Below are 27,808 nucleotides of genomic sequence, written 5' to 3'. Positions count from 1 at the left end.
CCATGCGTCCGCACCATAATCACTAATCCCAAAATGGACATCAGGACCCTACATCCACGACTGGCATCTTCCCCACCAATGTCGTAAGTATCGCATGCGGGGCGGTGGGCTGCTTCCGTGCATCACGCTGCCGTTGGCCACACCATGGGAATTATTTTGCCAATTGAAGTTTGCGCTGCGCTTAGTTTCGGCTCCTATTATGGCAGAGCGTAGTGAAATGGTCCGTTATCGCGAGTGCAAGCAGCTTTAAGAGGAGTTCGACCTACAGCCTTGGGAAACCAATTGTCCGATTCCATACTTTTCAACTCTTTTGCAATGGCGACCTCCCAGCGCGTTGTCATTATCGGCGCCGGCGTTGTCGGCACTAACCTCGCTGACGAGCTGGTTTCACGAGGATGGAACAACATCACCGTCGTGGAGCAGGGCCCCTTGAGCATGCCCGGTGGCTCAACATCGCATGCGCCCGGTCTAGTCTTCCAGACCAATCCCTCCAAAACGATGACCTTACTCGCGAAGTACACGGTCGAAAAGCTGCAAGCGCTCGAGAAAGACGGACAAAACTGCTTCAACCAATTGGGTGGCTTGGAAGTTGCGACGACTCCAGAACGACTGGAGGAGCTCAAGCGCAAACACGGATATGCGCAATCATGGGGTATCGAGGCAAACTTGATCAGTCCCGATGAATGTCTCGAGAGGTACCCTCTCCTTAACAAGGACATGGTGCTAGGTGGTCTTCACATTCCAAGCGATGGCCTAGCGCTAGCAGCTCGTGCGACACAGATCCTCATCGAAAACACGCGCAACGCCGGCGTCAAGTACCTCGAGCACACCGTCGTTACCGGAATCGAGCAAGCGGACGGCCGTGTCACCGGTGTGACGACCAACAACGGTTCTGTACCAGCGGATATAGTTGTATCGTGTGCTGGATTCTGGGGCGTAGAGATTGGAGCTATGATTGGGCTCAAGGTTCCTCTCCTTCCTCTAGGGCACCAGTACGCGAAGACTACAGCTGTCCCCGGTCTCGAGAATCGCGAAGTCAACAAGAAGATCAACGCCATGAACGCCGAGCTGCCGATCCTACGACACCAGGACCAAGACCTATACTACCGAGAGCATGGCGAACAGTTTGGTATTGGGTACTATGGCCACCGTCCAATGCCCGTCAAGGCTTCAGACTTGGGCGTGACACCCAAACATGTCGATGAGAAGCACATGCCTTCTCGTTTAGACTTCACACCCGAAGACTTTGAGCCTGCCTGGAAGGCCACCAAGGAGCTGCTTCCGGTACTGCGCAACACTGAGATCGCAGATGGTTTCAACGGTATCTTCTCTTTCACGCCAGACGGTGGATCCGTCGTTGGACAAGCTCCCAATCTCGACAACTTCTGGGTCGCTGAAGCCGTGTGGGTGACACACTCGGCCGGTGTGGCTCGAGCTGTGGCAGAGACCCTTACAGAGGGCCGTTCAACTATCGACATTGCTGAGTGTGAATTGACACGATTCGAGGAAGTCCAGCTGAGCCCGGAATACGTCAGCGAAACCTCGCAACAGAACTTCGTCGAGATTTACGACATCATCCACCCTCTCGCGCCGAAAGAGAACCCTCGCAACCTTCGTGTCAGCCCCTTCTACGCACGACAACAAGAACAAGGCGCCTTCTTCTTGGAGGTAGGAGGCTGGGAGCGTCCACACTGGTACGAAGCGAACGCAGGCTTGGTCAACACCCTACCGGAAGAGTGGAAGCCTGTTGATCGGGACGCCTGGTCGTCCAAGTTCTACTCACCGATTGCCGCGGCGGAGGCCTGGAAGACACGGAATGCAGTAGCGTTGTACGACATGACAACCTTCCACAGGTTCGAGGTGTCAGGTCCTGGTGCCGTGCACTTGCTCCAGAGGTTGACGACCAGTGACGTTTCTAAGCAACCCGGCGCCATCACCCATACACTGCTCGTCAACGGCCACGGTGGCGTACTGAGCGACATTTTCGTTTCGAGAATCGAGGAGGACCTCTTCCAAGTAGGTGCAAACACAGCGACCGATCTTGCCTACCTCACGCGCGAAGCTCGCCGTCAACACAAGCACACGTCCGGTCAGTGGGCTCAGGTGCGAGACATCACTGGAAGCACATGTTGCCTTGGTCTTTGGGGTCCCCGCGCACGCGACGTCATTCGCACGGTGAGCTCCGATGACTACAGCAACAAAGGCTTGCCGTACATGGGTGTGAAGAAGACAAGCATAGCTGGAGTTCCCGTCACCATGTTCCGAAAGTCGTTCGTCGGAGAGTTTGGTTGGGAGATTCAGACCACACCTGAGTATGGCCAGCGGCTTTGGGACATATTGTGGGAGTCGGGCAAGCCCCACGGTCTAGTCGCTGCTGGTCGCGCTGCCTTCAACGGACTGCGAATCGAGAAGGGCATCCGAGCCTCGGGTTCCGACATGACCTCCGAGCACAACCCTTGGGAGGCCGGCGTGACGTACGCGATCCAGATGGACAAGAAGGCGGACTACGTTGGCAAGGCTGCGCTGGAGCAGCTTTCGAGGAAGGCAGCGTCTAAGCGACTTCGATGCTTGACGGTCGACGACGGTCGTTCGGTGGTTCTGGGCAAGGAGCCTGTCTTCGTGGAAGGTCAAAGAGCCGGCTATGTTACCAGCGCCGCTTTCGGCTACACGGTACGCAAGCCTGTCGCGTACGCATGGCTACCCAGCACTGTGAGTGAAGGGAAGACCGTGGAGATTGAGTACTTTGGCAAGAAGATCAAGGCCACAGTGACTCGCGATCCATTGCACGATCCTCAGGAGCAGCGCTTGAGGGGCGAGGGATCATCCGAGAAGCCGGAGCTGCAGAAGAGGCTGAAGGCGCTGCTGTAGTTGGGACGTTGTAATGTTGGACGATTGTTATGACTGTACATGAGCATCGAAATGGCGTGGCTGGGTTCCAAGGTTTGGTTTAGGTGTTTGTCAGGCGTATGGGTACCATTAGTTCCATGGTAGATACTGTATTGGAAGATCTCCTCGTTGAAACGCGTCGTGCCTGATCGCTTGTTGTGATAAAGAATTTGTGCCGCATGCCGCGCCATTTAGGATGCATCGTGTCTTTGGGGCGAACGCGTCCGGCACAGCTCGACGCGTTTGGTAGTGGGCCGCTTCTCACGTGACGGTATCTTATCGATAACGAGCGATAACGTCATCATCACCTCGGCCTTCGCAGAGCTCCATGGCCTCCTCAACTCTCCGCCAATTTCTGTTCGGTGTCTTCCTCATGAGCGTGTTTACTGCAACCATCAAACGATCCTCGCTAGTATCAATCTGTCGCACTTTTGCCAAGGTAAGTGCGAGTTATTGCTTCCACAATCTCGAATTGGAAGTTGACGCCAAGCAGCCATCGTCTCCAGCTGCACGCGCCATGCATATCCAATCAATCCCCATGTGTACGAGCACCCTGATGGAGTATCTCGAGCCATCAGACACATTCTAACTCACTAATCAGGGGAGGGTTCGGGCAACAACTATGCTTACCTAGTCTCAGACGACAAGACTAAAGAAGCCGTTATCATTGACCCTGCCAACCCTCCAGAGTACGCTAGGAGACAAAGAGAAGAAGGTGCCTAGCTGATTCGACTGTAGAGTTCTACCCGTGCTGCGGGAACAGACTACCACCGGAGGTCTCAAGCTGACCAAAATCATCAACACTCACCAGTAGGGCAACCGCGTTACACAATGCGACTTTGCTGACGTATCGGATAGCCATGGAGACCATGCAGGAGGCAACGTGGATACAGTAAGTTTAGGAAGAAGCAAGCAGGGTGGAAGTTATCAGCTAACCGTCCTCCCAGATCAAGGCATTCGGCCTACCTGTAATTGGCGGTCGTGACTGCGACAAAGTCTCCGAAACCCCCAGCCACAACAGTACCTTCAAAATCGGTTCCATCAACGTCAAAGCGCTCCACACACCATGCCATACACAGGACAGCATATGCTTTTACTTCGAAGACGGCAACGATCGCGCCGTGTTTACCGGAGACACACTGTTCATTGGTGGTTGCGGGCGATTCTTCGAAGGCACTCCAGAACAGATGCACAAGGCTCTGAATGAGACCCTAGCGGCTCTTCCAGATGATACAAAGGTCTACCCTGGGCATGAGTACACGAAGGGCAATGTCAAGTTTGCCAAGAGTGTGCTGAACAACGATGCCATCAAGAAGCTCGACACATTCTCACAAGAGAACAAGCAGACGCAGGGCAAATTCACGATAGGTGACGAGAAGAAGCACAACGTATTCATGCGCGTCGATGACCCCGAACTCCAGAAGGTTACTGGCAAGACTGAGCCTATCGATGTCATGGGAGCGCTGAGAGCCATGAAGGACAAGTCATAAGACGGAAGATTTGCACGAATAAAATGACATCAGAGCATCTTGCTATGCTACTTGGACTACATGCCTTACTTGCAGAATACCTCCTTGAATGATCCACGTTAATCTGTGCTTGTTTAGATGGGAAGCTAACAGCGCCAGTAGCAAAAGAAGTATAATTGCGGGGAAATCATGTTAACAAATTGTGAGTGCAGATTCAGCCTCGTATCTCTGGGGTTTGATGCGACCAGTGATGGGACGCCTGAGGGCATATGTTCGCGAGGGATGCAGTACTTGACTCACAAGCGATGACTGGACTTGCGGTTCGTAATATTTAAGAACACCATTGTTCCATCCGAAAGGGCAAAACAACTTCAAAGCATCTTCTCCGGTCATTAAACATACTTCTTTTTCGCTTCGCGAACATCAAATTTGTAAGGACATTAATATTGGTCGTCATGGCTGCCAACGGTGTCACCACGAAGGCGCTCAAGCAACGTACGAGACCGGACCAGCAGGAGACACTACCACCTCACAAGTACTACGAGAACCGCTGTACCTTAGTACAGAGTCTGCGCCAGAATACATGTAAGAATGGTATCTATTCTTCCTTCATCCCCAATCTCCTGGACCTTGGCGCATTCCGCGCTCGACACGAATCTATAGCAAGTGGCCAACAGCTCGAAGACGTAGAGTACACAATACGTGGCCGCATCGTCACTATTCGTAGTGCAGGAGCGCGTCTGCGCTTCTATGAAGTTCAGGTGGGCGAAGACAAGATACAGGTCGTGTGCCAGGCGACTGAACGAGATGACATCGAAGCATACAAGCAGCAACACGAACACCTTGCGAGAGGCGACCAAATCGGTGTGATCGGGCACCCAGGGCGAACAGAACCACGAAACCGGCCCGTAGGCGAGCTCTCGCTCTTCGCGCAAAAGGTCATCTTGCTATCGCCCAGCCTGCACATGCTGCCCAAGACGCTCACTGATGCGGAGACACGACACCGCGACCGACCCCTCGACTTCATTACGAATCGACGCAGCCGCGACATGCTGCGCAGCTGGGACACGATGGAAGCCTACATCACCACGTTCCTGCGCAGCCGCGGATACATCTCAGTCGTAACACCAATCCTCTGCCAGCAAGCCGGCGGTGCAGCAGCCAAGCCCTTCATCACCCACCACAACGATCTCAAGCGAGACATGTACCTCCGGACGGCTACTGAACTCCATCTCAAGCCCTTAGTCGTTGGTGGCATTGATCGCGTGTTCGAAATCGGACGTGTGTTTCGCAATGAAGATATGGATCTGACTCACAATCCTGAGTTTACAAGCTGCGAGTTCTATCAGGCTGATGCTGATTATGAGGTGATGATGCAGTTGACGCAGGAGATGATTTCTGGTTTGGTGAAGAATGTGACTGGGTCTTATGTGACCAGGTTCAAGAGTCAGACTGGTGACGAGTACGAGATCAACTGGGAGGGGCCATGGGAGCGCATCGATATGATTCCAGCTCTTGAAGCTGCCTGTGCTGTCAGCTTTCCTCCTCTATCTGAACTTCACACTGAAGAAAGTCGGCAATTTCTACTCGGCATCTTGAGCGATCGCGACATAGCTTGCTCGCCCCCGCATACGAATGCCCGACTGCTCGACAAGCTCGTCGGCGTCTACATCGAATCGCGCATCACAAACCCCACATACATCATCCACCATCCGAAGCTCATGTCTCCACTAGCAAAGACGCATCGCGCAATCCCTGGCCTCACAGAACGCGCTGAAGCCTTTGTCTGCGGCCAGGAAATCTGCAACCTGTATTCCGAACTCAACGATCCGTTCGAGCAGCGCGAGCGCTTCTTAGAGCAAGCTCGGCAGAAGGCTCAGGGTGATGACGAGGCGCAGGGCATTGATGAGGAATTCATCAGGGCGCTGGAGTATGGGATGCCGCCCACGGCTGGGTGCGGGCCTGGACTTGATCGCATCTTGATGTTCTTGACGAACAATTACTCAATCAAGGAAGTTTTGGCGTTTCCCATGATGAGGGAGGAAATGAAGAGGGGTGGAGGTGGGCCTGCGAATGCTCAAACTGATCAGGTGGTTGAGAAGGAGGAGCGGGTTCAGGCGCTGAGGGCGCAAATGGCAGCGCTTGAAGCTGAGATCGCGGGGTTGTCTATCGAGAATTTAAAATGAGGCTAATTGGTTAGGTTCGTAAGGTTTAGCACATTCTCCTTTGGGATCGAGGAAATAGGACTGGAAGTGCGCAAAATCATTGGCGTGAGATGTTGATTCCCTCGTAACACCATACCCCGTATCCTATCTTACTCGTAGAAATTCCAAGAATACCGGCACTGTGAAAACCTCCGAAATCGCGAATCCCTTGACACACATCTCAATGAAATCCTACCAGCCGGAAGCTTGACGAACGCCCCTCTTAGTAGGCATCGTCTCCTGCTCTTCAGTTCCTGAAAGTCCAATGTTAGCACGTGCTATAGGAAGTACTCTGAATACAAAAAGAAAACGCTGGACAGGATTATATGTTCGTACTCAGTCGGTGGACCACGGGGACCGAGCTTGGTGGCAAGCTGCCGTATTCGGTGATGACCATGTTGATGTACTGTGCCGGCGTGACGTCGTAGAGCACTTGGAGATGATGCAGGTTTTTGGCATCGTCAATCCATTTCAGAACGTCTGTGGTATTGGCAGGCGCCTCTTCCGATGACGACTTGCCGTCGCTCTTTGAAGCCGTAAATCGTGACTTGAGAGGAAGGAGCTCGCGGCGCTCAGCCTCGGAGAGGATTTCCTCCGCAGGGGCGACTTCGTTTCCGACGATGGAGTCCAGCGCCACTTTCTCAGTGAACTTCACTGATTGGCAGAGTACGATGACGGGCAATGAGTGAGAGTAGGCAAGCATGGAAACCAGAGCTGTGCCAACGCGCGAGTAGAGGCGACCGTTCGACATCATCGCGTGGGCACCCAGGAAGACCTTCGTCGCGTCCTTAACAGCATGCGAAGCTCCTGTGATGAGATAGTAGCGTACTGAGATGCCGTGGTTTGCGAGTTTCCGAGCTAGCTGCTTGCCCTCGAATAATGGCTTTGAGTCCACGACAATGACTGAGAAGGGTTTGCCAGACTGGTGAGCATGTATGATGGTCTGTTCGACCATCGAAGATGCCGCGTAGATTAGGATGACATCGCCGGCTTGGATCTTGGTAGCTGCCAGATCACGGATGAGTCGGTCAGCAGCTGTAACACGTTCGCGGATGAATATATCGATCTCCTCAATCAGGTCTCGCTTCGCCTCATTCTCCGGAGTTGAAGGATCTATCTTGATGATGACTGCAAGATGTCAGTATCTCTTCAGACGATCTCTAGTAATCTCGATGCCCAGTTAAGTCATGTCTGCTCTATCAGCTCAATGTGAAATTCCCACTTACTATCCTTGAGCCATCGGATGGCGTTTCCCATACTGATGCTGAGCGGCCGACAGCTCTTCAGGAATTCGATCTGAGGACCAAGGTGATGGCTGGTCAAATGTCGGGCCAAACTGTTTCCTGGGGGTGTTTGATAGGCCTCGATCACTGTCTTGAACACCAAGAGCATGGCCACCATGCGTGCCGTACTACCACAGATGGCATAGCTGCTATACTGTAGGCCCAGCGCGAGAACCGCAGGATGTACATCTTTGGACGCGCCGACAAGAGATTGTTGCTTTGGCTGGCTGTAAAGATGACCAAAGAACAGACCAGTCTGGTTTGGTTCTTTCCCCTTCTTCGTCTTTCTCTCTGGGTCTTTCACGACTGGTGCGTTGGCTTGCGATGATTGCCGCCATGGTGGCTGTGGTCTCGACTTGTCGTCTTTTGGTGTCTGCTTCGATTCTTTTTGTTGTTTCTGGTTGTCCTTTGGAGGACCTTGCTGTTGGTTTGGTGCGCCAGACGCAGCCTTGGCTTGGGCTCGCTTTGCTTGCTTCTCGGCCGCCTTTTGCTTTTTCAACTCCGCTGGTGAGAGCTTTTTGGGCCCGTCTGTGGCATCGCCGTTTGGTGTTGCAGGTGCGCCTTCTTGAAGTGGTACTACTGCCGCAGCGGGTGCAGGCGCTGCCTCTGCAGCGGGTGTCTCAGACATGGCGGTGCGACTCTTCTGTTCTCGTCGTCCTTTTAGAATTGGAATGTGGCCAGTCAGGTGTAGAACGATGAGGCGTGGTGGGGCAAAATCAAGTGTCGTGGCGTGAAGTTGGTCCCAAATCCAGTATCTCCAAGCCTGGAGATTTTCGTGAGTCGGTTCTATTAGGTAGAGTAGTGCAGCGCGTGTATGGTCAAGCGTGGCTGGGCAGGCGGAAATTTGATAGAGACGCGTGAATTGAGTCAGAAGTTTGGTCGCCGCTTCTGGTTAGCGCAAAAACGGAAATGTCCCGCAATGATCCCCGCGCTCCCTGCGTCATTGGGCAGGCATCCATCGCGCCTTCTCCAACAGCACAAACATCTTGTTTACTCACACGTCGTCATTGCTACATGGAGCAGGCTTCATTCCATTACTTCAACCTTGAACACCGGCATCACCTCGAACATACCTCTTCTATATACTGGACTCGCCCGAAAAGGTGTCTAGACGCCTCGCAACCCCAAAATGGCCGACACCATCAACTCCATCACCGACCTCCCCCTCGACATCCTCGTACTCGTGTTCCCATACCTCGATGCCAAGAGCTTCCTCGCTCTCTGCAGCACGTGCAAAGCCTTCCAGCAACCGTCGATCCGATTAGACCCAGCGTACTGGAGTTATCTCGCTCGAACGACCTTCCGCGTACCGAACCAGCCAGTCGTACAACATGACGGCGACCGCTGGCAGAAGATGTATCGCCGCATGCTCACCCAGAGTCGCGTATACACATGGGGTCATAACTCGCACAACCGCTTGGGGCATGCTTCAGACCCGGAGGACCACGCACATGGTCGGACGCCTCGAATGAGAGGAATGAGAGCTGGGATGATGCGGCCAGGCAGGCGCATGTACAACGCCCATCAAGCCTTCCCGACGGAGATGGACAAGACACGAGAACTAGGAGTCATTGCAGACATGCAATGTGGTGGCTGGTCCACGACTTTGCTCACCTCCAAAGGTACTCTCTACACCGCTGGCGCCCTTGACGGCCAAAGGATACTCATTGCCAGTGGGCCCCTGCAACCACTCCGCTTCCCAGAAGGCTATCCCTCAAATACCTCCGAGGCCCAATACGAAGAGCCGACTGTCGCCATCCGGCAGTTCTCCTCCGGTCGTGCACACATACTTGGACTCTCCGACAGCGGCCGAATCTGGTCGTGGTACGATGTCAAGAAGCCTGCGCTCCAAGTCAAGTTTGCGACTCTGCAGCTGATTGAGCTCTCCTTGAACGACAAGTCGAACGCGACCTCCAACTTCGGACAAGTAAAACAAGTGGTAGCAGGATGGAGCCGCAGCTCGGCCTATGTTCATGGCGTTGGCATTATTGTCTGGGACCCCGTTGAACGAGACCATGGCGATGAAGGTACAGACACTATGCTTGTCCTGGAACATGCCGAAGTTCCTAAGACCGGCTACCAGCATGTCAAGGGCCACCGCGATTCAGATGAGCAGAGAGTTTTGCGTCAAGAGGTTGGAGCAGTACTGAACTACGTTATACTGGAGCACTTTGTGCTGTTCAGCACAGACCTGGGTAAAGTGTTCTGTGGAAGATTCGAGGAAAAGAATCGTGTCGAGGATGTTGTTGAGCTCCAAACTCTGCGTCACGACCAGGGAGCTCCTCTTGACGTTCAGGGCTCTTTCCGCAACTTTGCCATCTTCAGGGACGATGAAGTAATTACCGGCGACCAGAACTACCTCGAATCATGTTGGAGCAATCGTCACAGTCCAGGGGATGTGCAGGGGCTGAAGAAAATTCCAGCCTTGCAGAACAGTAACGTCATCTCGATTGCTTTCGGTGACTATCACTATCTGGCACTCCACTCGGATGGCAAGATAACTTCATACGGTACCGAGAACTCAGCTTGTGGCGCACTGGGGTTAGGCTCGAACGGTGACAACCTAGTCGGGAACGCACGAGGTATCGTGTATGACCGGTTCAATGGCAACGGACAACTTGTCCCTCACGCCTACACACGCGGTCGTCAGATCTGGTTCGATGCGAGGAAAAACGAATGGCTCAAGCAAGCGGTTCATGACGACGCACACGCAGAAGAGAGCCAAGAGCGCAGGGAGATGTTCAGGACCGACCCCAACGTCCAAGGCGAGGTCAGTGAGTGGTTCGAGCAGGAAGGAAGAGCCTGGGATCAGGACCGTGGTGAAGACGGCCTTGGTGCCTATTTTGCTCTTCGGGTGAGTGCTGCAGGATGGCACTCGGGCGCTTTGGTTCTAGTCAACGAAGAGTTGGCCCAGAAGGAGCCCACATACAACCGCGAGGATGTACATTTTCCCAGACTCAAGCTCTCTGATGGCAGAGAGATGCCCGGTCAGAAGGGTTTTGACGAATGGAGAGAGGGCCGGCCCACGCCAACCTAGGAAAACACTGGACAGCCTGGAGCCTACGTTGACGTTGGGTCACCTACTTTGCAAGGTTTTAGTTTAATGTAGCCCGCAGACCTGTTCGGTTTTTTTTTCTTGTATGAGGTGGGCCCAAGCTTCAGCTCAACACATAGGCTGGAGGACTCAGCGCTACTCAGGAGGCATTTGCTACAAATTCTGCCATCAGTTCCACAAATACTCCATGCTCCTATCGCATCTTCACCAAGTACCCCACTATCTTGGCAGAGATCTGCGCGTTACCGTTCAGGCTGGTAAAAGTCCTTCTGATGCCTGCATGTACTGCCGACGTGGTGGTAACGTACCATGCAGTCTTTCCGCGAATGAACGAGGAGGTAGCTGACCGGTCGGAAGCGGGGTGCACGTTGTGTGATGTGTTGCTCAGCCTCGAAACCCCACAATTTGTGCGATCATCCTAACCAGCCTGACAAGTCCATCAAACTACACCTTCGTTACTTCCGATATGGCGTCTGCTGCCTCCTGTTTCTTCGATCTTCTACTCGTCGTTCTGAAACTACTGGAGATCACGAGTCTGTTGATCAAACTCACTGCTGGGACTTTCCTGCGTCATTTGACTGGCCGACATGATGCAGAACCCGTTCATATTCCTAGTGTGACCTCCGTTACTTTCAACGAGCTTTGTGAAACCTGTCAGGGTATCGTTGATATCATCAGCCATCCGGGATGGCATAAAGACCTTGTCCATCACGATTCACTAGCATCTCTGGAGAAATCTTCAGAGCAGTTCTGCGGGATATGTTCGGAAACTCTCGGATACATACAAAGGGAGTTTGTCGATTACTCGGAGACATTGTTTCCAATCAAATGCGAATCTGATACTTCGTCGGCAAGTTGGCAAAGCTCTTTCGAGTGGAAGTTGACGTCGGATGGTGTGAACGACTTTAGTCTAGGTTTCACATTTGAGGTCATTGAAACGCTTCGAAGTAAGCCTTGGCTAAAAGCATCTATCAATTGGATTGATTACTCACTTTCAAACACAGGCGAACACGCGACGTACAAACCCGCTTCGTCGACATCTTCTCCCGAGAGTTGGAATTTGATCGAACGCTGGATGAATGAGTGTACTCAAAATCATGTTCGGTGCAACGCAACTATTCCCGAACGCTGGTTCCCGACGCGGGTGCTGGATGTCGGCATTTCTGATGAAGATCTCGTACGATTAGTGCATCGTAATGACGTCCTTTCTGGACAGCCTTACGCAACACTCTCTCATTGCTGGGGAAAGAACTATCCTATGCCTAGGGTGATGGCATCGAATCTACATTACTTTCAGGAAGGCGCTCATTCGTCATACTTCACGAAAACATTCTTGGAAGCAATTAGCATCACTCGAAAGTTGGGCCTTCGTTATCTCTGGATTGATGCTTTCTGTATCATACAAGATGACTGGAGCGATTGGAGTAATGAAGCCAGTCTCATGAGCCTTGTGTATAGGTACTGCTTCATCAATATAGCTGCCACCGGTTCAAAGAACGCCACCGAAGGTTGCTTCTGGGACAGAGACCCACGATCTGTATTGCCAACAGAGTCAAGTATATCCTGGATTGGTTGCAAAGGGGATGCAACAAAGAGGTACCTTACCGTATGCGAACCTAACGTGTGGGCTCAAAAGCTCACACGTGAACCGCTAAATCAACGTGCCTGGGTACTTCAGGAGCGTGTCCTTTCGCCACGTGTTCTTCACTTCGGTCGAAGACAGCTTTTCTGGGAATGCAGGCAATTTGTTGCCTGCGAGACGTACCATCAAGGTCTCCCCAATAGTGTGCGTGGGCACACATCCATCGACATCAAAAGACTACAACTCGGCGACGAGACGAGAGACGACCGCTGGCCAGCAAAACACATTTCGCAAATTCCACCGGGTAGCAGCCCTCCGAGAAGACTCTTGAACGCTATCAGAGCAACGTTTGCGCCTGTTTGCATTCAGCAGGTTACGATGCACGCTGCTATGAAGTCGGCGTCGGTTTTCCAGGATTGGGATGCGATTATTGAATTGTACACCGCGTCCGAAATCACATATGATTCCGACAAACTCCTAGCCGTGGCAGGTCTTGCTAGCAGTATGTCCGTTGTAGAACCGGGCGAACCTGGGGACGGCTATCTCGCAGGCCTGTGGCAGTCTTCTTTGCCTGCATACTTCCTATGGAAAACCACGAAAAATGAATTGTCGCGAGCCTTACCGACGCGCCCGGCACCATTCGTCGCGCCGACATGGTCCTGGGCTTCAATCATAGGCAAAATCTCACTCGCATCTTGCCAACACAACTACAACTCAAGTGACTACTTAACGGTTCTCCAGGAGGCTGTAGTGACTAACCCTCACGGTTATCGCTTCGGTGGAGTGATTGATGGGTACGTCAAACTTCTTGGCCCGTTAGCCTCGGTACATTGGACAGTCAACCACGGAACCCAATCCTCAGTTGAGCTCAGAACCGGCAACATAACCCGGATTTTCCCAGAGAAGTTCGGCAGCTATATTCCGGTATCAGTCACACCAGATAGCTCGTCTGATTCCGAGATCTTTTTCGACACAGCAGGGGGGATCGATATCATATCAGAGGATCAGGTACTCACGCTCCTACCCATTGTTGGGGTCAAGAAGAGAATTGCGCATGAAAGAGAAACAGTCATTGGATTGGTATTGATACCAGCCAGGCATGGGACGGGGAAATACGAAAGAGTCGGCATTTTCTATACAATGAGATTGCAGGTCGGGCGAATTCTTGCAAACATGCCCCAGCAATCTATCACGATCATATGAGATCATGTGTTTATGGAATCTCACTTACTTGTTTGACCACCTGCCCAATCTAGAAGCGTTAGTGTATGGGCTAGTCACGTGCTCACGTGGCGACGGCATCGCCGTGATGGATAGACTAGGGCAGCTGGACGTTGCGTAAGATCGACAGGGCCACTCCCCTCGATGCGTCCCCATTGTTACATTCAGGGGCTTAACCAAGATCTCGCGCGTTTGATGATGACCCGGTGCTCCTGCTTCGAAGCCGCTGGTGTTGATCTCGGATTCGCTAGACGTAGATCTTCTCGCATCAACGGCGTCTCCGAAATTGGGGCAACTGTTCGCGAGAGGCGTGCTCGATCTACGCAAGGATTACAAGATTACTAGAATGTGGATACCGGTGCAGCTGCTGGAAGCCTGGAGTGGCTTCTGTGTATCAGGCTCGAGCTCATCGATGAAAGTGATTGCGTCTCGGTAGTTCCAACGCCGTACTCCATACATTCGGTATCTTCCAGGTCCTATCCATAACCTCCAGCTGACAGATAGCCAATCTCGCCGCTGTTCGATGCGCGCTCGCTACCGGGAACCTGTTTTTGAGGTTTGCCCAGCTTCTACAATATCGCGTGGTGTTGTGGGGATCGCACGAGGTACTCCAGATCGTGGACATTCCACGAATGGCGGTCGGAGACGCGACGGACGACTCATGTTCCGACAGCCACATACAACGGTTGAGTTTGGTAAAGATCGAGACGTGATGACAGCCCACTAAGCCAGCATCGCGTACCAGCCGCCTCTCACGCGATGTGGTTCTTTGTGGTTGAAAAAGGGTACCGCCCCGCAAAAAAGCACATGTGTGGCGGTTGTTTCCCTGAATATACTGATGCTTCAACTGCGAGTCTTTGTTTAGCCGCCTCTCTTACATATTGCTTAAGTTGTTTCCCGACGTATCATGAGCGCCTGCCCTTCGGTTGGCGTTCCTGCAGAAGCTGAAACCGATCCGTCACGGGACGCCTTACTCACCCACCACACCTCGCTCTAACGCCCGTAATGGCGCAACTGCATCGTTCCAACTGGCGGCCCCTACACCCGCGCAAAGGTCTCGCCAGACGTGTCAAGCCAGCTCGCCGTTGTTCTTGCGCGCAGGATCAGATCTCGGGTCACCCCTGCCGATTAGGCCAGTGAACCAGTGGCGTTAGCCACAACAAACGCCACCATCGCAAACTCAGCTGAGATACCACCAGCCAAGACACGAGGACACTGGTCGTCCTGCTGAGGCCACGCACCAAACCATGCCTACCCCAGCAAAATCCGTGATGTATGCCTTCCACGGGCGCTATTCGTCACAGCTGAACACGACCAGTTTGTTGCCTTTTGCTTGATTTGCGCATCGTGGGCTTACGCTTCACTTTGCCCACCAGCTTTCGTCACCAGGACTACGCCGCGCTAGCTCGCCGATATCTCGATGTTTCAACCGCATCTGGGCGTGCTGATGTCGCCGTCGAAGCATTTACGTAGACCAGGATGGCGCGTTCCGCAGAGATTGATGCCCCAGGAACAAACCTGACTCTCACATGCGATATCCTTATTTATACGTAGACCCCGGTGCCAATCCTACAGGAACGAGACAATAACCGTACCCGAGTATTATTAGCTGTCTACTATACAACGGAGGATTCCGATCCTAGTGCTTATGCTAACAGTCATTCCCGTTCTTACTCGAAGTAAGTTGTATGAAAGCGGTTGCTTCCCCGTCTTCTTGACTGACGCAGTGGCTAGTTCATCTAGGACCTGCATCATCCCACGCTTCTCATAGTCTGAGTGGATCCCACCAAGCCTCACCTGTCTTCCGTCGGCGTCATTTTGTACCTATGCCTCCACTTCTCAACCCAACGAATTCGCTCAGTACAGAAAGGCGGCTCCCGCTCGCCAGTCTACGGCATATTTTCGAAGTGTTCATATTATTGGCGCTCTTTTCCACAGCTTTGAGATCGGCCTTCCTTGCACAAAAACGAAGAACGATGACTAGTTCGGGTATGGGTCAAGGTGACTTGCCCATCAATCAAGAGAAGAAGTTGGCCATTCACCAAAGAAAAGATTCATATCAAGAGGAAGTGCATCTTAAAGGAGAAAATGTAGACACTTTGGGCACTACTTTAGAAGAGAAGTCAAGCACAGAACGACAGAACGATGTCTTTCTTCGTCGGCCATTGCTCGACCGGGAACCGAACCAGTACCTCCATTCGCTCCAACAAGAGACACTCCAGCCGGTACTGTCTCCGATCTATCCTTGGATATCACCGCCGCAGAACCTACCAGGACCATACGACGCGCCGTACTACCCAGTGCCATTACCGACCATTAAGACCGAAGAGTCACTTCACGACAGAACTCAGTCGACTATTATCAAGACTGAGCCACCCTCGGAAGACGTACCCGAAGAACTATCAACTATCTCATACACCCGCCGCGTCTCGCCAAACAGTATTTCAGACCAAGAGTCACTCCTCGAGGGTACAGTCACGATCTCAACCAAAGGCTGGCGACGCACTCAATGGACCGTCACCGCAGGTTGAGCCCCCTCTGCCAGCTCTTCACCGCATGATCAATCCAAGCTAGGGGAATGTTGGAAAGCAAGTGCGATCGCACGCTCGCACAACATGCCTTCTTCCGTACAGCGACACCTTACCTCCCACGACAACGCACACTGCCTGGACACAAGCCACCATCGCTCGATCGTGGGTCGCATGACCTCAGTAGATGTGGATACTGAGGCTCAACGTTAGAGTGCTGGAGCGGACGAGTTTGAGCATGGAGTGTTGTGGCTTGCGTAGTTTCCACGCTTACCAGCTGAGGAAAGTGGAGTGAAAGTGGGGCGGGTAGACGAAACTTGTCGACACGATGTATTGTTACTGTTCGCGAGGCTTAAGCCACAGCCGGCATGGGTAGATCCGGTTGCTTATCATGTTTTTCTTGCTTTTGTTGGTTCCGCGGTGGGTATTTGTCATGTTGGTATTTTGAGTTGAAGGGCTCGGGGGATGTACCCGATCTTCTTCATGTTTCGGTGTACTTTAGCATTTGTTTTGTAATCCAGACAACCGTAATTTCCTGGACTTTCTTCAAGTAATCGATCTGAATCAAGCTGCAACCTACGCTCCAAGTATGAATCGGTACTGCTTCTACTTCACATGCCGAGCGCATACTGAAGTCCCCGAGCGCCTAGACGACGCATTATTAGTTCCCGCTACCCAAACTTAGTAGCGGTACTTTCGTATCGGAAGTCCCTGGGGATCGAATGACGTGATCTCGACAGCTTTACCACGGTCCGTTCTAAGCGCCAGACAAACGTGTCCATCCGAGTTTTGCCTAACAACTCCCATGCTAAGCGCCAAAAGCACTTTCTACACATCTCACTGCAGGCTTCGTAATGACAATCATTTGAACTGCGTAAAGAGTACGTACCGCATGCAACACAGTCAGCAGGAAGTCGCATGGAGAGGTCAAGTTAGCGGTCGATCCAGGTCGCTTGTATGAACCGTACTCGGACAAGAAAGGATATCGTCGATCTTTCTCGTCTATGACTGCTCAGTCTGAGATGCTGCATTGACGATCAGCGGAGTGCGTAATCGAGAAGTGTTGTGGGGAGCTGAAGTTGAAACACAGCCGTGGACCCACGTGCGTGTGGCGGGCTGTGTCGGGCTTGCTGACGTTGTCGGTAACTACGTCGATCTTAAACAGTCAAAATGAAGACATGCAGATGCTGTGTCGGTAGTATACTCCATTGCGAATACATGATGCGTTCGCGCTCTCCAATATAGGTATCTCGTCCCAAATCAAACCAAACGCCCGAATCAATCCTCCGACATAGCCTTCTTACGCCAATGTACAACAAGCCACATCTGTTCCAACCCAAATCACGCTATACAGTCTATCTTTTCCCCTTCCAATCATACTTCTCGCTAACGGTATAAAACCTGATCAAACTCCTGGCCCCAACGTCGTCGTTTGTCCTGAATAGCTGCGCAACATCCACATTCAGCGGACTGTCCGGCTCAGCACTAGTGAGCAATTGGTGTATACTCGTGAGAGTTGACGAGATGGTATACGCGGGTGTCCAGGCGGTCTTGAGTAGATCGAGGCAGATCTCGCCCGTTTTGAAATCGACATTGGGGTGGCAGATGGGCGTTACGAAGCGGATAGTGGGTGGAGTGAGGGGGTATGTGGAGGGGATCGCGATGGAGAGGAGCCAGCAGCCGTCTGTGAGGTGTCAGTAGGTGAATGTGGTGATGCTGTAGGCGGTGTAGGCAAGATATGCGCCGGGTTGTATGTACCTTCATATGCCGTTCCCTCTACACCCTTCATAACCGCTCTCCATTGCATCACATCGTCGTCCGTAGGTCCGAGTTCGTAAAGTGCGTCGTTGGAGTCGTGTTGGTATGTTTGCAGTTCGGTCATGAGGCGCTTGATGGGCGATGCGTTGCGCGAGGAGCCTGCCATGGTGTCTATATATGTCTGAGAAGGGTCGTGATATTGATGGTAATATTAAAGTGGGTGGAGACGATGCGCTGTATGTATATGGCGGTGAAAGTGCGAGTGGAGGCTGGCGGACAGCTCAATTGTCGCATTGGCAAGGATATCGGATGGCTGAGCTGGCCGCGGTGATGCGCCGAGGTCTGGAGCTCGAGCCACAGACTGGGCTGAGCGCCATCCCCACCAAAACTTTTGGAGATGGCATATCGTCACTGAGGTGCAGAGGCGCATCTTAGACCACGCACCCCTTCGTCCAATTTCTGCGCATCAAAGTCCTTTGACTTGACGCGTCTACTGGCTTACTCAGCATCCTGATCCTATCGCACACCTCCTCCCACCACCTACACAGTTGTCAGTACGGAGAGTCGAACTCTTCATTCACGACGCGCATACGAATCGGGTCACGCAATCATGGTCGCACCTACAGTCACTCTCACGCATTTGAACCGCGCCGACGGTTCTGCGACATATACTCACAATGGCTACTCAATCATTGGCGCCGTCAATGGTCCAATCGAAGTACAGCGACGCGATGAACTACCCGAGGAAGCAGCGATCGAGGTGAACGTCAGACCCGCTATGGGAGTTGGAAGTATGTGTTTACGCTTGATGGGGTAGTAATTGGTATGCTGACGGGTATCCAGGTCCAAGGGAACGACATCTCGAAACACTAGTACACAACACACTGCGCAGTGTAATTCTGACCCGAGCGATACCGCGAACACTTGTACAAATCACACTCCAAGTCAGGAGTTTACCGGAGGAAGATAGCACAGCAGGCGTCAACACTGTATGTCCAGTTGCGATACCGTCTCCGTGAACATCAATCGCTGACAGCCCTAGTCTCTGACCCTCCTCCCACACCTTCTTCACACTGCGCTCCTCGCGCTCCTTTCCGCATCGATACCCCTCCGCACAGTCCTCACTTCCGTAATGATCGCACAACCCGCCTCGCCGTCTACGAACTCCTTCCCACCCCTACTCTCGCCCACCGCAAACGAATTACTACGCGCAAAGCCCATACGATCGGTACACGTCTTCGCATTCTCTGGCGACAGGAAGATGCTGCTGAGCGAAAGCGAGGGAAACTTCAGCTACGAGGAGTGGAACGAGGCATGCCAGATGGCAGAAGATGCATGCTGTGGAGACGAGGACGAAGAAGAGGAGGGTGGTGTGAGACTGGAGGCGGAAGGCGATGCCATGGACGTCGATGCGCAGGTCGAGGGAGAGAATCTGGAGAAATGGTTGAGAAGTGTAGTCAGAAGGAAGGTGGAATATGAGCAGCGGTGGAAGAGCGCTACCTGAAGTCTGGTCGCGCATATACAATTATGACTGCAAGACACAGGCTGAGGCTCTCGCTGTTGGATTCTTCGTCAGCCAGGAGGGGTGACACATAACCAGTGACTCGAGAGGATGGTCTTAGATCGGGGAGAGCCCATTACTGGGATCGTCGGTCTCCCCGGCTCTGTACTCGTCGTTCCCATTCCACGAGGTTACTCGGAGTTGCCAAGCCGCTGTGAGTCTGGAGCTGAGCACGGTGTGTCCAGGTGTCATACCACGAACATGAGTCTGCGTTATTTAGACGCAGCGTTGCGCCGGCTATATATGACTGCGTAGAATTCAAGGCTATTCAACGCCGGAAACACCGATTTTGACAAGCATTGATCGCGTTGTGGTGATGTCTGCGTGATGAGACAGATATGACGAGTTGCGTTGGTGAGAAGTGGTGATTGGTGCAAATGGCGAGCTTTGTATAAATACTGCTGTGTGTATTTTTCTGCTATGTCAAAAACGCTATAGATACAAGAACGCTCAAAGCGCTAACGATGCGAGACGTATAAATGAAAGCTCAATGTAGGTTTCCAGTGTTGTAGGATGGTACAAGATGATTGCAACGATGGCGTCGCGGTGAAGTCGTCGTTCTCAGTCGTAAATCGTAAGTCGTTAAATGATCGATCGTCCTAGAAGTAGTTTTGTTGTATAATAGTTCGTTCGTCGTATGAGGATCCGAAAGGTCGTGTCCCAGCGCTATGCATAACCCCAAAATGAATGTCCATGGAGCCCGATGACACTGGTCAAGCTGACTCGACCTTCTGTCTAATGAGTTTTTTCTGGCGTCCCGCGTGCTCAGCCAGCAGTCTCCCCAGAGAACCCTGTGCGTCCCATTCGGGGACCTCCCACATTGTTTTGCCTCTCGACTTCGTCTGGTCTTCAACCGTTTGGAAGTCTTCACTACATGCCTTTGCCTCTAGGAGCCATTCGTGCCAGGCCTCGGTATCAGGACAAGCATCGCTCATTTTAACCCATGCAATGCCTTTGCTGACACAAATGGCCCTCCAGAGAGCTTGTGTGAACGTCTCGTTTTCCGAAGGGTATCCTTTCTTGTCCATATCGGAGTCAGAGAGGCACTCGTTTTCAACTTCATAACACGAGGTGTCCCAGTGCAACTTGCTGTGCAAGGCAGCGACAACCCAGTACGAAGCGCCCAGTAGCATGTAGGAACCGGCCCAGGCGATCTGAACCTGAATCTGAGCATTGGCGAGACAGATGACGCCTCCCATAAGCATCATAGTGCCCACCAAACTCAGAATTCGGTATGCCGGACCGTGCGTCAAGAGGTAGTTGATGTTCTCTGGTGCGAAGTAGAGTTCTCGGGCCACGTCCTCCTCACAACGCACGATCAGGAAAGACCCCTTTGGATATCGAATGACAACATCTCCCCCCGGTACGGGTGTCTTTTTATATTTCCGCGAGGGTAGTTCCAGCTCCCACTTGTTACCCAGTCCGATCAGACTGGAAAGAAGCGAGAGGAGTACCGTCGCTACCACCGACATGCCATCGTCCTGCCATATCGATAGCGCAAGGAGGAGAGCAGAGAGGGCGAAGCCGATGAAGTTTACGATTGTGAGTGGGCCAAAGGTCTTGGCCTTGAGCGGTCGGTCGTGGACGCGTTTGATTTTGACAACCCGTACGGAGAAGGGGTTTAGGTTATTCGCGTCACTGGTACTTTGTTAGTATGGCAGGGTTATGCTATGGTTGTAGATCGGTACGTGTGATGTCTAATGCATTGTTCACTCCGGTCCACGGTAGACGTGTGGGGAAGTACCTCGTGGCAGCTGGCGGCTACCGAGTTTGACCGAGAAGATGCACTTACCAGACGATGTTTCCAATATGATTGATGTGATCCCTGTGGTTCCCCGAGACGATGCCGGTTACGTGACCCCGGGATGGCTCTAGTTGAAATGGTCTCGTCGGCCTCATCAGGGCTTGAGGTGCCGGGATCAACCGTGGTAGGAATATCCATTTCGAAAGCGTCGAGACCTGAGCATTGGCGAGCACGGAACCCTCGCCCAAGATGGCGAGGAAACCAACGATATCTAGTTGTAGTTCATTGAGTGATATCTTCCCGTTCTCATCTGCGGGCAGCCAATACATGTCGCTAAGATAGACGCGATCTTCAAAACTCAGTGCAAACTGATGGCCGAAGCTGAATGTGATGGGAACGATGCATAAATCTGAATCGACGCGCTATGATGCAGTGACAAAAGGGCCGCAAGCGTATATACAACAGAGCCAGGATTGAGGCGAAAAAAAGGCATGTATGATGGAGACGAAGCCCCAGCGTGGAGCAGGAAAAGGCGCGCGTACAGCGTAGACGCTGGGGGCCAAAACATGCGTCGCCCACCGGATCTGCGTGTGGCACCTCATTCCACTCCGGTCAGGGAGGCACAGGCGGCGCTGTCTCGAGGACACGGGAGTTTGTGCAATCCCACAGCCCCCATGGATCGGGGCTTGTGCAGCTATTGGATGCCTCAGGCTGAAGAAGTGAGGGGCAACATGGCTGACAGGGCCAGTGGCTAGGCTCCAGGGTTATCCGGCGTATGGCAGAATGCATGAGGCTTTTGCATAGCCTCCTTCATCGTGTGAGCGATGGGCAGTCCTGCCCAGCTTCAGCTTGACTTCCAACTTCTTTCTAGTAACTGATCCGCTTGTCGCAACGACATCGCGAAAGTTTGGATCGCTGCGCCCCGACTGCGAGTGGAGCTTGAACTCGTCTGTGATCGCCATCTTCGCCTGCTGCTCGCAACACCAGAACAGGCGCACGCACCAGGCTGACATCCCCGTGACACGATCCGATAGCGACAACTGCACGAAACTTCGAGGTTTGCGCTGAAAAGACGTTAAAAGTGGTGTCGCATTCACTCGAGCTGTCAAGAGAAGGAAGAATTGAACGCAAAAAAGCGTGCGCTGATGTATGTGGTTGCTCCTTCCTTCTGTCTTGCGTGTCCTCAGGCACGCGATAGTGCTGGTGGCATCGCTCCTTCCCAGTCATCAGAATTTATGAGCGCAAGAAACGTCATCGTCTAGTCAGGGCAAACGTCGCCGTTTTCTCCTTCTCCTCACGCTTTCTTTTGATCCTGCCGCTACGACAAATGTACTTGGTCATGCCATCGCTCCAGGCATCACTCGTCTCCCAGCCTCGCGCATTTCCTTAGCCGCGGGGTATGAGGCGCAGCGAACAAACCACAGCCGCGACTACCTTGTGAATTACAATACTAACCCAGTTCGCTACGTGCAATAGGCCGACTAGCGGGACAGCGGTACTTGAATTTGGTACACCATATCAATCGCCTGGTTAGAGCACTATCTAGTCACGGGGTGTGCCTTGAACCAACCTCGTTTCACGGGATCTAAGGATTGTGTTGGACATTTCGAATCATACACAGCCCAAACCGGTCAATCGAGAAAGGTCACCGAGAGCGGCGTGAACCAGTCGTGTCGCTTCATATCATTGTACCTGCAGTCTTATCGCAGGTGGCATGAGCAGCCGGTGATAGACGCTTCTTCATTCCATCGTCATCGGCATGCCCACTGACGCCGAACCCAAAACTTCGAGTGAGTCCCACAGAACCCGTCCGGGGTTGTTGGCAACGTGTGGTATTGTCATCCCCACATTGTGAGTCTCCAAGTGAAGGCTCATGTTTATCGCGGCTATGTTGACTTTTGGATGCAGCTTTGTACGTGACAGGCACAACTCTCCAGGAGACTCAAACCGACCAGTTATGACTGTAGCTGACTCACCAAAGAAGAGAAAGAGGGCCCTCAGCCCGCAACCTACTAGGAAGATACCACTACATTCAGGAGAACCAAAGACCGTCGAGATGTCTTCCCCAAACGCTGAGGACCTGACCGAGTTTCAGAAGAGGGCGGAGATCCAGTTCAAAGCCGTTCTGGAAGGTATTGATCAAGTAGCCACTGCTCACGAGAAAAAGACACAGGATCTCGTGAAAGCAGAGAACGAGAGTGCTTGGGATCGACCAGTGAGACCCAAGGATAAATCCAGATCCAAAGACGACAAGGTTGAGGAAAGGGCTGCTGCCATCATCCGAGCGATCCGGGAGTATGAGCGAGTTGTTACTTTCGGTAACCGACCGTCAGAAGCGCTGCCTTTAGAAAATGATCGCGACATGGGCGGTCAATATCTTACCAACAAGGACCGCATAGACAACGAAAGCAAGCTATACCAAATCGCCAGGATCGTTCCAAAGGGCGCTTTGTTACATCTTCACTTCAATGCCGAACTGCATCCTGAGATACTTCTTGTACGAGCGCGCAAGATGAAGAACATGTACATCCGCAGTATCATACCAATCACAAAGAAGGAGCATCTGGGGGAGACTGAGATGATTTTCAATATCTGCGACCCAACAACCGTCGACCCTGGTGTCAACATCTTCTCGGACTCTTATCCCAAACTAATGGATCAGGAAAACCCGAAGGCTGAAAGCTATCTGAAGACTACCTGGATGCCATGGTCAGACTTCCAGGAGGAATTTGAAAGAAAGTTCCCAGGTGAATACCAAGACGAAGAACCTGAGACTTTTCAAGCTGGACAGCCACAACACTGTGGACAGACAAAGCCTACCAAGCTTCGTCCCGCTGAGAACTGGTTAAGATCGAAGATGGTTCTTAGCCTTGACGAAGCCTATGGGCCTACACAGACTGTGAATGGGTATGTGTTGCTCCTGCATCATCGCAGTACTCACTAACGTATACACAGAGTATGGGCTCGCTTCAACCAAGCTACCAGGGCTTTCAAAGGCTTACTAAACTATGAGAGCGTCTACAAAGAATACATAGGCGATGCTATTGACCGCATGATCGAGGAGAACGTCATGTACGCCGAACTACGACCAATGCTTTTGGACAAGTTCATTCCTGCCGACAGCGGCATTCACGAGAAGCGTATCAAGAACCACGAACAGATGCGACTCATTGTAGATGGAATGAAGGAAAAGAGGAAAATGCTTGCAGAGCAGCATGGCAACGATGACAAGTTCCCGTTTGGACTCAAGATCATATATTGCACACCACGGTCTATTCCCATACCGCTTATGCAAAAGGAGATGAGAGATTGCATAGCGCTCAAGATGGAATTCCCGGATCTTATTTGTGGTAAGCAGCACCTGACACTCAAAGCGTAACCGTTTCTAACACCCCTAGGTTTCGATCTCGTGGGCGCGGAGGACCGGCCCAACCACATTGGGTTTTATAGGAAAGAGCTCGTTACATTCCAGGAAACGTGTAAGAAACTCAAATTGGACATACCTTTCATGTTCCACGCCGGTGAGACACTGCTCGACACCGGCGGCTCCTCCGATCCGGAGAACTCCAACCTCTACGACGCAGTGGCGCTGGAATCGAAGCGCATTGGCCACGGATACGCGCTCATGAAGCATACCCATCTCATTGAGAAATTCAAGAAGACGAAGACCAGCAAGGGTATCTGCATTGAGCTTTGTCCTATCTCGAATGAGCTTTTGCACCTTTGCAGAAACGTCAAAGAACACCCATACCCAGAACTGCTGGCTGCGGGCATACCTTGTACAGTCAACTCAGACAACCCATCACTCTTCAGGTAAGAGACACCGCCCATGCGAACCTTTTGCATCGCGAACGAGTCCGGTACTAACAATGCGCACAGCAACTCAATGTCACACGAATTCTACCAAATCATCGTCGGCGACCCCACCATGTCGCTTTGGAGCTGGAAGCAGCTGGCAAAATGGAGTATTGAATACAGCTGCCTCAACACCAAAGAACAGGAACGGGGGCAAGAAATCTTGAGTAGAGGTTGGAAGGAGTTCTGCCAGACCGTGGTTCGAGACTATGGTCCTCTCATGGAAGACGAAGCTTCAGTCAACATCAATCCCTATAGGGCAGAAGCATCGTATTCGGTGCGCGACGACAAGACTCATCCCATTATTGAGAAAGCAATGTCGGACAAGAAGATGGCAGAGAAGAAGTCCCCAGGTCAGGACCAGCCAGATGTGGTCAAAATAGAGAGGGAGAAAGCAAGGCTGTGGATGGAGTCTTTGGCTAGCAGCAACGTCCTCAAGCGGAAATCTTGATATCGCGACACACGAACCGTCAAGGGGCAATATACTCAATCTAGCTCGACAGGAAAGGAGAGTCGAATTCCAACATGGGGCTGGCTGACTGGCTCGCGTCTGCTTTCGGAATACAACTGCAATATGCAACGCAACGTTGCCATTACATGATGACTTATTTGGACTAGATTACGGCCGTCACGTAGATTCCCAAGGCTACGGCTAACCCAATACAATATTCCTGACTCTCAATGCTCTTCACTAAGCCGCGTCCCCGACAGCACCTAGGACCCTCTTATCACTACCCGTGACCGTCTGCCCTTTCGCCTGCGCGAAGTTCGCGCTCCGCTCGTGCGCCGGGTTGGGACTGTAAAACTCATCGACGATGGGATGAATCATGACCGTCTGCTTCGATATAGTAAGCGTACTATTCGTGGGGACCGTAACCCAGTTATCTGTTCTTGTTAGCACACGATGCCCCAGAAGGGACGTGAAGAATAACATACCCCTCTCAAACGTCAACGGCTCACTAGCCACAAGCACGATATCACTCCCCTTGTCCCTACGTTCCATAACGTAATCCCTCTCCCTCTCCTCGTCATCGACAGAAACACCAGCATCAGAGTCCTGAGACTGAGCGTTGAGTTCGCGCCAGCTCGTTCCACTGCTGAAGAAGAGGCTGGCTGCTTCATCCGTCTTACTACTCACGTACCGCGAGCAAACCACGCTAACACCATCCGTCACAGCGAAGTTGAGCAAGCTCCTGCTATCCTCCTCGCCGACACCTTGTTCGCCCACGACGTCTTTGATGAAGCCATTGAGCCGCTCAATCGTCTTCAGTATCGCTTTGCGCAGCACCGTATGTCCGAAGCCTACACCAGGCTCCACATCCTTATCGGGTGAGATACCGGCTTTATCGAGACAATCGAGGAACGTAGCGAACGCCCACTCGCTATCCGTACTCCCGCCTACAATGTTGAACCACTTCTCGTCCAGACTCATAGCCAGTCTACGCTTGATCTGTTTCCAGCATCCAATACCACCGTTGTGCATGAACATGAGGCTCTTGTAGCTGAAGGGGTGGCAGTTGCTGTCGCTGAGGTTACCCTCGGTTGTAGCGCGGACGTGGGCGAAGATGAGGCTTGACGTGGTTTTGGACGCGATGCGCGAGAGGTTTATGCAGTTCCATGCTGGGATCGTGGAGGTGAAGACACAGGGCGTGGGACCGAGGGATGGGCACGTGTAGTAGCCGATGCCGAAACCGTCGCCGTTGTGTGGGCGCCGTCTGTCCTGGTGGTGGTTAGTGGGAGGCGTGATGGGGGCGGAGGACGGTGACGTACTAGGCGGAGGCGCGAGTCGAAGGATTGCGTGAGGATAGAGTGTGAGGGGTTTAGGATGAGCTCGGAGAGGAGGATCTCATCCTTGCCTTTGTAGACCTGTGGGTGTTAGCTGCGTACTGCGCAGGTCTATGGTGCTCTGCTTACCATGAACCTACACATGCTGAGTATCTGTTGTTGTGCAGTCAAACTTCAGCGTCTCATATCACGCAGAAGTAGTAGCCCTGATGCCAAATGTGTGGAATGGCAGTTGTGTCAAGATGGTGGTGCGCTGGCTGCGAGTTCGGGGCGGCGGTGTGTTCGCGATGATTGCGCCATCGGTCCAGGGCGTTGCTTGGGATATCATTGGATTCTGCACAGATTGCAGAGACGTCGCGTAGGCGCGCACGCGATATTACGGATTTCATCCTGAGACACGCGACTCGCTATCACGAAGCGAGCGAGCAAAGATAGCTAACCCCACGCGTGGTTCGCGGAGGCATGCCGGGGCGGGGTGATCAGGGTTCCGCGGATGACGCACGTGTTACTTTCCCAGCTAGCGGCACTGTTAGTTCAACAATCACATGCAACTTCATTCATGTCGACCAGGCTATGTTGTAAGCCGATTACTCGGCGATTTATTCAGCTATCTGGCTGGCGCGGCTGGACTGCGAGTGCATGTTGCCCTTGCACCCAATTGTGTAGAGCGCCGTTCCAGAGCAGACCGCCCAGTCCAACCATTCCGATCTTCAGACAAGCTAGACAAACACGCAACGCCGGGGATATGATGCGGTTATTGAACATGGGTGGGGTACAAGACGGTGTATCTTTAAGGCTTCATTGAAATCATGGCGAAGTGATAGCTGGAAAGGATGGGGGTATTGCTAAGGAAACACAAAGGTCCTCGCAATCATAG

At 52.5% G+C, this 27,808-nt stretch overlaps 10 protein-coding genes across 10 annotated transcripts; 6 read left to right on the top strand and 4 right to left on the bottom strand.

The window, feature by feature from the left end:
• Positions 1 to 315: 315 nt before the first annotated feature.
• J4E92_001729 (uncharacterized protein) lies at positions 316 to 2,868 on the top strand (the record flags this gene model as incomplete). The annotated part of the gene is made up of 1 exon (XM_051493140.1): positions 316 to 2,868. One exon carries the CDS (start codon positions 316 to 318, stop codon positions 2,866 to 2,868), a length of 2,553 nt encoding a protein of 850 aa, XP_051356371.1.
• A 346-nt stretch (positions 2,869 to 3,214) lies between these two features.
• J4E92_001728 (uncharacterized protein) lies at positions 3,215 to 4,376 on the top strand (the record flags this gene model as incomplete). The annotated part of the gene is made up of 5 exons (XM_051493139.1): positions 3,215 to 3,428; positions 3,488 to 3,575; positions 3,625 to 3,696; positions 3,745 to 3,778; positions 3,834 to 4,376. 5 exons carry the CDS (start codon positions 3,215 to 3,217, stop codon positions 4,374 to 4,376), a joined length of 951 nt encoding a protein of 316 aa, XP_051356370.1.
• Positions 4,377 to 4,810: 434 nt separating this feature from the next.
• Positions 4,811 to 6,541, top strand: J4E92_001727 (uncharacterized protein; the record flags this gene model as incomplete). The annotated part of the gene is made up of 1 exon (XM_051493138.1): positions 4,811 to 6,541. The coding sequence occupies one exon, from the start codon at positions 4,811 to 4,813 to the stop codon at positions 6,539 to 6,541; it is 1,731 nt and encodes a 576-aa protein (XP_051356369.1).
• A 340-nt stretch (positions 6,542 to 6,881) lies between these two features.
• On the bottom strand, positions 6,882 to 8,470 carry J4E92_001726 (uncharacterized protein; the record flags this gene model as incomplete). Its single annotated transcript, XM_051493137.1, has 2 exons — positions 6,882 to 7,687; positions 7,786 to 8,470. The coding sequence occupies 2 exons, from the start codon at positions 8,468 to 8,470 to the stop codon at positions 6,882 to 6,884; spliced, it is 1,491 nt and encodes a 496-aa protein (XP_051356368.1).
• A 501-nt stretch (positions 8,471 to 8,971) lies between these two features.
• On the top strand, positions 8,972 to 10,879 carry J4E92_001725 (uncharacterized protein; the record flags this gene model as incomplete). The annotated part of the gene is made up of 1 exon (XM_051493136.1): positions 8,972 to 10,879. The coding sequence occupies one exon, from the start codon at positions 8,972 to 8,974 to the stop codon at positions 10,877 to 10,879; it is 1,908 nt and encodes a 635-aa protein (XP_051356367.1).
• A 6,704-nt stretch (positions 10,880 to 17,583) lies between these two features.
• On the bottom strand, positions 17,584 to 18,152 carry J4E92_001724 (uncharacterized protein; the record flags this gene model as incomplete). Its single annotated transcript, XM_051493135.1, has 2 exons — positions 17,584 to 17,912; positions 17,987 to 18,152. 2 exons carry the CDS (start codon positions 18,150 to 18,152, stop codon positions 17,584 to 17,586), a joined length of 495 nt encoding a protein of 164 aa, XP_051356366.1.
• Positions 18,153 to 18,596: 444 nt separating this feature from the next.
• Positions 18,597 to 19,490, top strand: J4E92_001723 (uncharacterized protein; the record flags this gene model as incomplete). Its single annotated transcript, XM_051493134.1, has 3 exons — positions 18,597 to 18,777; positions 18,830 to 18,975; positions 19,029 to 19,490. The coding sequence occupies 3 exons, from the start codon at positions 18,597 to 18,599 to the stop codon at positions 19,488 to 19,490; spliced, it is 789 nt and encodes a 262-aa protein (XP_051356365.1).
• A 770-nt stretch (positions 19,491 to 20,260) lies between these two features.
• Positions 20,261 to 21,620, bottom strand: J4E92_001722 (uncharacterized protein; the record flags this gene model as incomplete). The annotated part of the gene is made up of 2 exons (XM_051493133.1): positions 20,261 to 21,185; positions 21,340 to 21,620. The coding sequence occupies 2 exons, from the start codon at positions 21,618 to 21,620 to the stop codon at positions 20,261 to 20,263; spliced, it is 1,206 nt and encodes a 401-aa protein (XP_051356364.1).
• Positions 21,621 to 23,248: 1,628 nt separating this feature from the next.
• J4E92_001721 (uncharacterized protein) lies at positions 23,249 to 25,597 on the top strand (the record flags this gene model as incomplete). Its single annotated transcript, XM_051493132.1, has 4 exons — positions 23,249 to 24,198; positions 24,247 to 24,641; positions 24,690 to 25,104; positions 25,171 to 25,597. The coding sequence occupies 4 exons, from the start codon at positions 23,249 to 23,251 to the stop codon at positions 25,595 to 25,597; spliced, it is 2,187 nt and encodes a 728-aa protein (XP_051356363.1).
• A 240-nt stretch (positions 25,598 to 25,837) lies between these two features.
• On the bottom strand, positions 25,838 to 27,488 carry J4E92_001720 (uncharacterized protein; the record flags this gene model as incomplete). The annotated part of the gene is made up of 5 exons (XM_051493131.1): positions 25,838 to 26,031; positions 26,083 to 26,866; positions 26,917 to 27,012; positions 27,061 to 27,067; positions 27,484 to 27,488. 5 exons carry the CDS (start codon positions 27,486 to 27,488, stop codon positions 25,838 to 25,840), a joined length of 1,086 nt encoding a protein of 361 aa, XP_051356362.1.
• Between the last annotated feature and the right edge of the window lie 320 nt (positions 27,489 to 27,808).

The sequence above is a fragment of the Alternaria infectoria genome (assembly GCF_024043175.1).
Source record: "Alternaria infectoria strain BMP 0036 chromosome Unknown scaffold_2, whole genome shotgun sequence".
NCBI lineage: Eukaryota > Fungi > Ascomycota > Dothideomycetes > Pleosporales > Pleosporaceae > Alternaria > Alternaria infectoria.
The sequence above is the reverse complement of the archived record's forward strand: the minus strand, read 5'-3'. Positions and strand labels throughout refer to the sequence as shown.